This window comes from Natrix helvetica (genome assembly GCF_964273705.1).
Source record: "Natrix helvetica genome assembly, chromosome: 2".
Lineage (NCBI taxonomy): Eukaryota > Metazoa > Chordata > Lepidosauria > Squamata > Natricidae > Natrix > Natrix helvetica.
In genome coordinates, this window is record NC_138552.1 from 296110841 (window position 1) to 296123480 (window position 12640).

At 46.2% G+C, this 12640-nt stretch overlaps 1 protein-coding gene and 1 long non-coding RNA gene across 2 annotated transcripts in view; one reads left to right on the plus strand and one right to left on the minus strand.

Annotated features, from left to right (window-relative positions):
- Positions 1–2472, minus strand: part of ABR (ABR activator of RhoGEF and GTPase) — a 167669-nt gene extending 165197 nt beyond the window's left edge. Inside the window, 1 exon segment of the mRNA XM_081945401.1 lies at positions 2025–2472. Within this exon segment, the coding sequence (XP_081801527.1) occupies positions 2025–2433 (409 nt within the window). The 5' untranslated portion in view covers positions 2434–2472.
- Positions 1–12640, plus strand: part of LOC309388305 — a 393048-nt gene that overhangs the window by 167164 nt on the left and 213244 nt on the right. The window lies entirely within an intron of this gene.

Sequence of the window (12640 nt, forward strand, 5' to 3'; positions counted from 1 at the left end):
GGGCCTTTTCGGTTTTACATTTAGGTCTTTTCTATTTGCTGCGATACGCGTTGGCTTTTCGTTGTTGCGTGCTTGCCTTGCGCACCGCGACAGTGAGTCACGCTATCTGAACCGCGCAGCCTTGCAAATCTTGCATCAATTCATCCGTTCGATAAGGAAGGCCAGTGGAAAAAGAATTAAGTGGCTGCAAGTTTTCTAATTCTGGAAGGAAAGAGGAGAGGCCAGCAAAAAATAATCTGGAGAGACGCTTTAAAATCAGGAGTTAAGGTGCTAGTCCCTACGGCCTATGGCATTCCTGGGGGGTACTGACACAGCCATTTCTGAGTTTGTATCAGCCCCCAAGGAAGAAGCATTCAGTTTACTATCTAGATACTCCGTGCAGATCGGTGTCTCTCCAGTTTGACAACTTTAAGAGGGACGGGACTCAACTCCCAGAATTCTCCAGCCAGCAACTGGGAATTCTGGGAGTTGAAGTCCGCCTCTCTTAAAGTTGTCAAAACTCTTGAAAAACACGGATGTAAACACGACATACACAGGATGAGATTTCCATTGGCAAATCTAATGGAAAATATGTTCTACAAAGATTGTCCCCTTTTCACACCTGCAGGTCAACATTCATGCGTGTCCACACACACACACACACACACACACATTTCCCGTGTCCATCTGTAATTTAGCCACACTGCATCCCGAGGTTTTGCAAAATTCCTGAAATAAAGCTAAGGGAGGAATTTGCATTTTGAGAGTGACTTTAAAAAGAAGGGATTATGGAAAAAGGAGAACCGGGATTTTTATGCTAGTAAAAGTTTTCCGGAGAGGAAATTCTCCAATAGTTGAGAAAAGTTTGGGCCTATCAAAGTCCTTGGATCTCTGCTCCGTGCAGGGAGTTCTCGACTTACGACCATTCGCTTAGTGACTGTTCAAAGCTGCAACAGCTCTGAAAATAACAAAGAGGGAAGGGACCTTGGAGGTCTTCTAGTCCAACCCCCTGCAGGAAACCAATCTGTTTTTGAAAACTTTACAACTCAGCCAATGTCCCATAATCAAAATCCAGACGCCTCTTCCCCGAACGGCAGATACCAAACTTCCTGAGAAGATGCCACATGAGAAGGAAAGGGGAGGAAGAGAGCCTCTGAGCATGCACAGAGAGCTGGGTCCTGACCTGCTGGGAGACACAGTCCTGGCCTTAAGCTGTCCCCCACATCCCTCACAGGAACAGTCTGCCCAAAAAGGTGCAAAGCCCCCTTTGGAGCCTCCCCTTGGAGGAGCAGTCTACCCAGACAATTTTCAAAGCCTCCTCCTGAGCCTCCCCTCACAGGAACAGTCTATCTGGACAGGTGCAAAGCTCCTTCGAAAAGCCTCCCCTTGGAGGAGCGGTGTACCTGGACAGGTTTTGAACCCCCCTCCGGAACCCCCCCTCACAAGAGCTGTCTACCCGGACAGGTGCAAAGCCCCCTCTGGATCCTCCTCTCACAGGAACAGTCTACCTGAACAAGTTTCGAAGCCATCTGCCGTGGTTCTCCTCCCAGGAGAAGTCTATCTGGACAAGGGTGAAGCCCTCACCAAAACCTTCCCTCCCAGGAGCAATCTATCTAGACAGGTGTGAAGCTCCTTCCTGAGCCTCCCCTGCAGGAACAGTCTACCCGGCCAGGTAAGAAGTTCCCCCCTTCGAATCTCCCCTTACAGGAGCAGTCTATCTGAGCAGGTTTCAGTCTACCTGGCCAGGTGCAAAGTCCCCTTCTGGAGCCTCTCCTCACAGGAACAGTCTACCTGAACAGGTGCAAAGCCCACCCCCTCCAGAGCCTCCCCTCGCAGGAGCAGTCTACCTGAGCAAGTGTCAAAGCCCACTCCGGATCTTCCCCTCCCAGGAACAGTCTACCTGAACAAGTGCGAAGCCTCCCCCCTCCGGAGCCTCCCCTCCCAGGAGCAGTCTACCTGGCCAGGTGCGAAGCCTCCCCTCGCAGGAGCAGTCTACCTGAAGAGGTTTCGCAGCCTCCCGTCCAGGCGTGCGGAGACCCACTCACCTGCCGGCGCGGCCTCCTCCTCCTCCTCGGCCTCCTCGCTGCTGCTGCCGCTGGCGGGGTGCGGGCGGGGGTCCGGGCGGGGGTCCGGCGGGGGTCCGAGGGGAGGCGGCTTCTTCCAGCGGCGGGGCGGGGTGGGGGGCGGCGGGGGCCGGGCGCGGGCGCGCTCCAGGCTCTCCTGCAGGTAGCGGGCCTTGAGGGTCTCCTGCCGGAGGGCCACCCGCAGCCCCCGCAGCGCCTCCCGGCACCGGCCCAGCTCCGCCTCCAGCGCCCCCGCCGAGCCCCACCGCAGCGCCGGCAGCGCCTCCCCGGGGAAGAGACGCCGCCACTGCCGCCCGAACTCCGCCGCCGCCGCTTCCGACTCGCCGCCGCCGCCTTCTCCCCCCCGCGGCTCCTCCGGCTCCTCCTGCATGGCCAGCCCCGCACCGGCTGCCCGGCTCCCCCGCGCCCGCTGCTACGCCCGCTGCGCCTCCGCCGCCGCCGGTCGCTCCTTCCGCACTAGACGGACAGGCGGGCGGAGCTGGGCGGGCGGGCTCACCTGGGACCCTCCCTCCGGCCCGCCCCTCCCCGCCCCTCCCCTGCCCTGTCCCGGGACGGAGGGCTCTCCCCTCCCTTCCCCTGCGAGGGTCGATTTCCCTGGGGGTCCGCAGCAAAGATTGGAAGGAGCAGCGATGAAGCTCTGAGAAGCTTCTACATCCTTTCGTTATCTAAATTTTAATGCAATTACTAACTCTTATTAACTCTTACCAACTCACTAACTCTAACTCTTACTAACTTACTAGCTCTTACTAACTCTTACTAACTTACTAGCTCTTGCTAACTCTTATTAACTCTTACTAACTTACTAACTCTTACTAACTTACTAGCTCTTACTAGCTCTTACTAACTCTTACTAACTCTTACTAACTCACTAGCTCTAACTCTTACTAACTAGCTCTTACTAACTCTTATTAACTCTTTCTAACTTACTAACTCTTACTAACTTACTAGCTCTTACTAACTCTTACTAACTCACTAGCTCTAACTCTTACTAACTTACTAGCTCTTGCTAACTCTTATTAACTCTTACTAACTTACTAACTCTTACTAACTCACTAGCTCTAACTCTTACTAACTTACTAGCTCTTGCTAACTCTTATTAACTCTTACTAACTTACTAACTCTTACTAACTTACTAACTTTCTTACTAACTCTTACTAACTTACTCTTACTAACTAACTCTTACTAACTCTTGCTCTTACTAACTTACTAGCTGTTACTAACTCTTACTTACTAACTCTTACTAACTCTTACTAACTTACTAATTCTTACTAAGTCTTACTGACTTACTAGCTTAACTGCAACGATTCACTTAACAACGGTGGCCGGAAAGATAATAAAAGGAGGCAAAACTCAACAACTTAGCAATTGGAAATTTTGGGGCTCAATTGTGGCCGTAAGTCCAAGCCAGGCTCCTGTTTTTTACTCTTGAAGATTTTATACTTTTTTAAAAATATTGCACTAAATACTATTTTATCTTTCTTTTTTTAAAAAGTCATCTGAGTGGTCCATTAGTGGGATTTAAACCTATGAATGGAGTGGTTCTATCTTGAGACCCCTGAGTTAGAGGATGGGGGCAGAGTCCCCCCAAAGGGGAGGGGCTTATTAGGGTGGGTGGGCTTCAATTCTCAGAATGCCCCATTGAGGGAGCTGGGAGAGGCTGCTACACCTGGCTGGAGGGGCTCCTCTCCTGGTTGCCCCCTCCCCTCTCCTTGCACCCCATTGCCCCTGCAGGGGTCGATTGCACTGGGGGTCCGCAAAAAAGGGGCATTTTTTATATTGCCCTAAATGCGATGTATCTTTCTTTTCAAAAATGCATATGGGAATGCATTAGTGGGATTTAAAATGATGAATTGAGTGGTATATTTTTATTTATTTTACTTTATTTTACTTTATTTTACTTTAATTTACTTTAATTTATTTCATGTTATGTTATTATTTTATTTTATTTTTATTATTTTACTTTCTTGCTTTAATTTACTTTCTTTGCTTTATTTTACTTTATTTTATGTTATTTTACTGTATTTTACTTTCTTTGCTTTATTTTACTTTATTTTATTTCATTTCTTTTTTTCCGTCAAGCATGAATTTGATAACAGATATAAGTAGAAACATGGTTATGAATACAGGAAATCAATACGAATTCAAGGGGCTATTAGGGCAAGGATGGAAGGCATATTGGTGCGCTTATGCACGCCCCCTTTAAGGACCTCTTAGGAACGGGGCGAGGTCCACGCTGGACAGTTTGAGGTTAAAAAGGTTGAGGACCCCTGGATTAGAGGATGGGAGGTCCCCAAAGGAGAGGGGCTTATTAGGGTGGGTGGGCTTCAATTCTCAGAATGCCCCATTGAGGGGGTTGGGAGAGGCTGCTGCGCCTGGCTGGAGGGGCTCCTCTCCTTCTCCCTCCCCCCCGCCCCATGCCTTGTCCCCCCTCCCCTTTTCTTTGCACCCCATTGCCCCTGCAAGGGTCGATTTCACTGGGGGTCCACCGAAAAAATGCATTTTTTATATTGCACTACATACGATGTATCTTTCATATTCATATGAGTGGTCTGGGGGATTTAAACTGATGAATTGAATGGTCGTATCTTGAGGTCCGGAAGGTTGGAGACCCCTGGATTAGAGAATGGGGAAGTGGAGTCCCCCCCCAAAGGAAAGGGGCTTATTAGGGTAGGTGGGCTTCAATTCTCAAAATGCCCCATTGAGGCTGGGAGAGGCTGCTGCACCTGGCTGGAGGGGCTCCTCTCCTTTTTCCCCACCACCACCCCATGCTTGCCCTCCCCTCAGTCTGGGAAGGGGCAGTTGGAGACCAGGTAGGATTGGAAGAGGGAGGGGGCTTTGGATCCCCTTGAGTTTGTACCCCCAATCTCTGCTCCAGCTCCTGTCGCTGCATGGAGGACACCCCCCTCATGCGTCCCTTGCCCTTTATTTGCCCCCCTAAAAGACTCTGTACCACAAAACGCTGCCCCCTCCTCTCCCTCCCCCCTCAGCGCTCCCCTTGCCTTTTATCTCCCACTCCCCAAAATCCAGGTTCAACCATTGCTTCAACTTCTCTTCTTTCCACCCACTGCAGAGATGCTCAATCCCCCCCCCCCCGTCTCCCTCCATTCCTGCCTTGTCAATCCCTTTAAACAGCCCCCTTCCCCAATTTCACCTGGACTCCTAGGTAGTCCAGCTCCAGCCTCGGGGTCTGCCTTGCATGAGGGGGTGTCCGTCCTCTGCAATGCGGACGGTGGGAGTTTTGGGGAGGGGGGGGAAGACGTGAGCTTCTTCAGACCGTTCTCCTCCGTCTGAATGGCAGTTAATTCTCCTGGGGGGAATTAACCAGGTTTGGGAGGGAGGGAGGGAGGAGGGGGCTGGCCTCCCCTCTCCCCCCCTCCGAAGCGGCAGAGTTTCCTCCCCCCTCCCAGGGGTCTGCCCCTCCCCCAAAAATCTCTGGAGCCAAATTTCCTCCAGTTCGGTGGGCTAATTAAACATAGAATTGGAGGAAGTTTCTTTCCTTAGATTAAGAGATTAAATTTCCTATTTCAGATTAATAGACTCCTGAGCCAAATCGGGAACGGGTTTTGTGTTGGGGGGCGGGGGGGGGGGCTTGCCCACTTGTGCATGTGTGCGTCTGCCCCCTACAAGCACAAACACACACACACACACTGCAATCTGCACAAGCCCCTTGCTCTATTTTTTGGACTGGAGTCCAGGCGAGCATAAAGTGCCATAAACAAGGAATCGTTGACAAGGTTTAAGTGGTTGTCTGGATCCCCTCCAAGTGCTGATAGGGCAAAATTCGCACCCGCCGTATGCATTAGATCCAGTTGCTCCCTGGAGATCCATTTCCCCTCACCACCCCACCCCACCCCGCCCCAGAACCTGGGCCAGCACAGGTAGTTCTTGATTTACAAACACAATTCAGTGCTAGATTTCCTTTGCTAAACAAGATAGTTGTATATGATGTTTCCCCCCTCCCCATTTTATGAACTTCCTTGCCGCTGTTGTTAAGTGGATCACTTCCGTGGTTAAATGAGTAGCACGGTTGTTAAGCGGATCTGGTTTTCCCATGGACTTTTGCTTGTCAGGCGGTCGTAAGAGGGGATCATTTTAGGAACTTTCTTGCTGCAGTTAAGTGAATCGCTTTGGTGGTTAAGTGAGTCATACGGTTGTTAAGTGAATCCAGCTTCCCCATTGACTTCGTCATAAATATGAGTCAGTTGCCAAGCGTCTGGATTTTGATCATGGGATCCTGCAACGGTCATAAGTGTGAAAAATGTCACAAGTGACTTTTTCTGGTGCCGTTGTAACTCTGAATAGTCACTAAATGAACGGTCGTAAATCAAGGATTATCCCCAAATCCCAAAGGCTTGGATAACCCTGAGCAGCGGAAAGCGGCCAGCAAGCAAAGTATTTCATCAAATTATCCTTTCTTTCTCTCATACATACACACCAACACAAACGCACACCAACACAAATGCACACCAACACAAACGCACACCAACACACACAAATACATACACAAACGCACACAAGCATACAAACACAAACTCCCAAAAAACCACAAACACAAACACACAAATATACACACAAAAATAAATGCACACATACAATTACAAACGCACACAAACACACACAAATACAAATGCTCACAAACACACAAATACACACAAACACACAAACACAAACTCACACAAACACAAATGCATACAAATACAAGCAAATGCACACAAACACACACAAACACAAACTCACAAACACAAAGAAATACACACAAACAAACACACAAATACATACACAAACAAACACACAAACTCACACAAATGCACACAAATACATACACAAACAAACACACAAACTCACACAAATGCACACAAATACATACACAAACAAACACACAAACACAAACTCACACAAATGCACACAAATACATCCACAAACGCACACAAATGCACACAAACACAAATACACACAAACACAAACACACAAATACACACAAACACAAACACACACAAACACAAATACACACAAACGCACACCAGCTGTACATTGTCCGTCTTCGGAAAATCCAAATGCAGCGATTATTGTGCTGATTTTCCACCCAGCTTTGCTATTATAAGTAATCCTTGAGTTGCGACCCTTCATTTAGTGACTGTTCAAAGTTAAACACTACTGAAAAAAGTGACTTGCAACCAGTCCTCGCTCTTACGACCGGTGCAGCATCCCCATGGTCAAAATCGGGATCAAAACCGTTTGGCAACTGGCATGGACTTAGGATGGCTGTAGAGTCCCTGGGTCACGTGATCATCTTTTTATGACCTCCTGTCAAAGTCAACGGGGGAGGCCAGATTCACTTAACAATTTTGGGGATTCGCTTAACGACCGTGGCCAAAAAGAAGTCATAAACGTGGCTGCACATTTCCCTTAAGAACCCCTCTGAACCACTGCCTTGTTTAGTGATGGGAATCCTAACCCCAATGGTCGTAAGTTGAGGACTTTGGCCTACTTGGAGCAGAACCCGGTGGCCAAAGTTTTTTTCCGGCGAGAGCAAAGTGTCAGCGAGAGAGAAGGAAGGAAGAACGCAGCAAAGCGTTTCCGGTACTCAGGATGTGGTCAGAAAGCAACGCCCCCACACCACCCCCAGAATGAAGGGGGCTGCAGGGGGAGGGGCAGGAGGAGAGATGGGTGGGGGGACACTGACTGCAAGAATTAAAACCAGCGTGGAGGAAAATGCTGCCTGCCACACCATGCAGAGGCTAGTGACACTATGCAGAATTGGGTGTGTGTGTTCTTTCTGGCTTGATAACCTCCATCCCCTAAACTCTGGTTTGCATGGCCAGAGAAATTCAGGGCAACATCTTGAGTGTGCCAATGACTGACACCAACAAACACAACTTTGGACGCTCGTTCTGCATTTCATCCCTGTATTCTGGGCTCCCATCATCCCCATCTCTTCATTGTCAATTATTGTTTTTTAATTGTTGTTTATTTATTGTCCTGTTGTTTTCAGGCCTTAACGTTTTTTAATGTTGGGAAGCTGCGGAGAACACACAAATCTAATCCGTATGAATAAATATACATTTCAGGCCGGGGTCCCTTCGGCAGTTCGGTCCCTCTGTTTTTGGTTCCGAAATCAGAGCGAGAAAGGAAGAGGAGGGAGGGAGGGAGGGAGGGAGGGAGGGAGGGAGGGAGGGAGGGAAGGAAGGAAGGAAGGAAGGAAGGAAGGAAGGAAGGAAGGAAGGGGGTCTCCGGCTGCTCCCGCAGCTTCTTCTTCACTCCCTCCTTTCACCTAAAAGCTGATTTGAGAGCAGGCAAGATTGGGCCTTGGTGGAGACCCCCATAAAGCAGCCAGAGAAGTCAACTGGCTTAATTGGAGTCCTCAAAACATTTTGGAAAAAGCAGAAAAGAGAAGAGGAGAGGAAAGGAGAGAAGAGAAGAAGAAAAAAAGAAGAGAAAAAAGAAAAAAGAAAAAAGAAAAGAAAAAGAAAATAAGAGAGAGAAAATAAAGAAAGGAAAGAAAAGAAAAGTGAAAGAAAAGAATAGAAAAAGAAAAGAGAAAAGAAAAGAATGAAAAAAGAAAAGAAAAAGTTAATAGAAAAGAGAAAGAAAAGAGAGAAAAAAGGTCAGAAAAGAGAAAGAAAAGAAAAAAGAAAAGAAAAGATCGCTTCTTCCTCCAGTGACCCTGAGACGTCGCAACCGTCATAAATACGAGTCACTATCCAAGCGTCTGAATTTTCATCACATGATGATGGAGATGCCACATAGATTAGAAGTGTGATAAACAGTCATAAGTCACTACCGTAGTTTCATTGTAACTTCAAACAGTCACTAAATGGACTGTTGTAAATCGAAGACTACTGTTCAAATAAGTTTGCCTGAACAACGCACATTTGGAAAAACGTCAATCCAGATGTTGGACATCTGGCGCTCAGAGCAAGCACAGCACCTCCTCCACCTAAAGTCTTTATTACAGCCCAAAGTTGAATATATGGTACCTGTAGTCCTTGAACTTACAACCATTCGTTTAGTGACTGCTCAAAGTTTCAACAGCACTGAAAAAACTCCAGGGAATCCTCAATTTACGACTGCAATTGAGGTCAAACTTTCTGCTGCTAAGCAAAGCAGTGCTTCCTCATTTATATTTATATTTATATTTTAGATTTATATTTCCTAGTATGAATTGATTGCTTATTTGTACCATGTGACTATCATTAAGTATTTTATCTTATGATTGCTATTGTATTCTAATATCTATTCTATTCTATTCTATTCTATCCTACCCTACCCTACCCTATCCTACCCTACTCTACTCCATTCCACTCCATTCCACTCCATTATCTGTTCTGTTCCGTTCCATTCCGTTCTCTATTTATTCTATTCTACTCTATTCTATTTCTAGAGCCACTACTCTCAGTCAATGATTCTGGACGGCATGCAGTTCAAAATAATATACATTTTTTTAAAAAAAATTAAACATTGAAAAGTTAAATAAAAACATTTCTTCAAAATAAAACACTGAATATAGACTCCTGGGGCTGGAGGGGATCTCAGGGGTCTTCTAGCCCAACCCCCTGCTCAAGGCAGGAGATCTTATATCATAAATATGCAGCTGACTTACTTGGTCTCTCTGTCACTCAATCAGGAGGGACCTTGGAGGTCTTCTAGTCCAACCACTGGTTCAAACAGGAAACCTTGCATCATTTAAAACAAGTGACTGTCCAGTCTCTTCTTAAAAACCTCCAGTGTTGGAGCACCCACAACGTCTGGTGGCAAGTTGTTCCACTGGTTAATTGTCCTCACCATTAGGAAATTTCTCCTAAATTGCTTCTCTCCTTGATTAGTTTTAATCCTTGCTTCTTCTGCTGCCTTCAGGTGCTTTGGAGAATAGCTTGACCCCCTCTTCTTTGGGGCAGCCCCTCAAACACTGGAGCCTTGTAGGCACTGGGAGGATGTGGCAAGAAAGTTTGCAAAACTTTGGCAAAACTCACTTAACAACTTTTTCACTTAGCAACTTTTGAATGTATTTGTGTTCTATCTTCTCCTTGGTAGATGACTCAGATGTGGTTCTGAATGGTGCCACAAGGGGGCGCTCCTCACCAGAGAAAACTAATAGAAAAGAGCTAGGGTGGAAGGAACAGGTAGTCCTCGACTTACGACCAACATGGAGCCTCAAATTTCCGTTGCTAAGCAAGACAATTACGACTCTTTTTGCCACAGTTGCTAAGTGAATCACTGCAGCTGTTAAGTTAGAAACACGGTCGTTAAGTGAATCTGGCTTCCCCTGTTGACTTTGCTTGTGAGAAGGTTGCAAAAGGAGATCACATAACCGTCATAAGTATGAAACAGTTGCCAAGCGTCTGAATTTTGACCGCATGATGCTGCAATGGTCATAGGTATGAAAAACGGTCCTAAGTCACTTTTTTCAGTGACATTGTAACCTCGAACGGTCACTAAATGAATTGTCATAAGTCGAGGACTACCTGTATTGTTGCTGGGAAAACTGGATGTCCCCATTAAGAGAAGAATCAGGCCCAGGGGAAAGGACCATCACACGGTCTCCAAGGTCACATGACAAGAAACCACGGATGGAAACTAACTAAGGAGAGAAGCCACCTGGAATTAAAGAGGAATTTCTCACAATTAACCAGTGGAACAGCTTGCCACCAGAAGTTGTGGGTGCTCCATCCCTGGAGGATTTCAAGAAGAGATTGGACAGCCACTTGTCTGAAATATTATAAGGTTTCCTGCCTGAGCAGAGGGTTGGACTAGAAGACCTCCAAGGTCCTTTCCATTCCATTCTATAATTCTATTCTAATTCCATTCTATTCTGTATTCTATTCTATATTCTGTATTCTGTTCTATACTCTATTCTACTCTATTCTATGCTTTGCTATTCTATTCTATTATTTTATTCTATTCTATTATCTAATTTTAATTCTATTCTATTATTCTATTCTACTCTACTCTATTCTCTAATTCTAATTCTAGGAGTGTTCTGATATCTCAGGGGCTGCCCCAAAGAAGAGGGAGTCAAGCTATTCTCCAAAAAGCAGATCAAGAAGCAATGGGTGGAAACTAATCAAGGAGAGAAGCAACTTAGAACTAAGGAGAAATTTCCTGGCAGTAAGAACAATTAATCGGTGGAACTACTTGCCCCCAGAAGTTGTGAATGCTCCAACACTGGAAGTTTTTAAGAAGATGTTGGAGAGCCATTTGTCTGAAGTGGTGTAGGGTTTCCTGCCTAGGCAGGGGGTTGGACTAGAAAGCCTCCAAGCTCCCTTCCAACTCTGCTATTGTATTCTATTCTATTCTATGATCATGATTTTGGTACATGGCAATTGCATATATTTATGATGTTTGCAGCATCTCAGGGTCACATGATCATCCTGTAAGACCTTTCCAGCCAGCTTTTGACACGCAAAGTCAGTGGGGGAAAGCTAGATTCGCTTAACGACTGCCTGATTCACTTAACGACTGCGGTGATGTGCTGAGCTACCAAGGCAAAAGAGGTTGTAAACTCAGACATGATTTATTTAACAACTGCATCACTTAGCAACACCACCTGGTTAACTTCTCTGAGCTGGGAAAATAACCAGGTGGTTACGTGGATAGGAGACCACAAATATTTCCCACAAGAAAGTCAAAAATTGTAACATAGGAAGTGGGGAAAAATCAAGAAAATTGCAAGGTTCTAATCCAGAGAATTGCACGTCATTTAGGAAAGTTTTGACATATCTTTATCAACTCTGCACAAGATCTGAAAGATTTTTATTTGCATTTCTTATTTTATTTAATTATATAGAGATTTTTTCTCTCTTTATTTAGAGAATTTATATTTATAGCCTCCCACTTTCAGTGACTGTAGGCGGTTTATAAAAGTGACAAGTTTTCTTGGAACAGCCAAGCCAAACAAATCCATGAATCTTTCCCTGATTTTATAGGGAGACTTGTAGTCCTTGACATATGACCAAAACTGGGATCACAACATCCCACTTTTGGTCATAACTTCACATCACTAAGTGAAGCAGTCATTAAGCATTTTAGGAGGTTTTTGCCAGGGTCATTAAGTGAATCGTGAAAGTCGTTAACTTTCCTTGGCTCCCTGCATTGACTTGGCTTTTAGGGAAGACCCCTGGGGAAGTTTCCTTCCCTCCTTCCTTCCTTCCTTCCTTTCCCTTCCTTCCCCTGGGGAAGATTGCAAATGGAGATCACGTGATTCCAGGATCCTGCAACAGCCATAAATACGGTACATGCTGGATGCCAAACATCTGGGTTGAAGTCAGGTGAGACCCTGAGGATACAACCACAGATGGAAGAATGAGGACCAGTCATAAGTCCCTTTTTTCAATAAGAAGCTTCCTCTCTTCGAGCGCTGATGATGTTAACTATCTGGGTAATGAAACGTCCACATGAAAACAATCAAGCTCAGAGGGCACCAAGGATCCCACAGCCGTCCTCCTCTTCTTCCTCTTCCTCCCCCTCCTCCTCCTCCTCCCTCCTCGTCCTTCAAGTCTTCTCCATCATCATCATTCCTCCTTATCCTCCTCCTGTTCCCAGAAAACACCACTCCTTTCTTGCACTGATAATGTTACCTA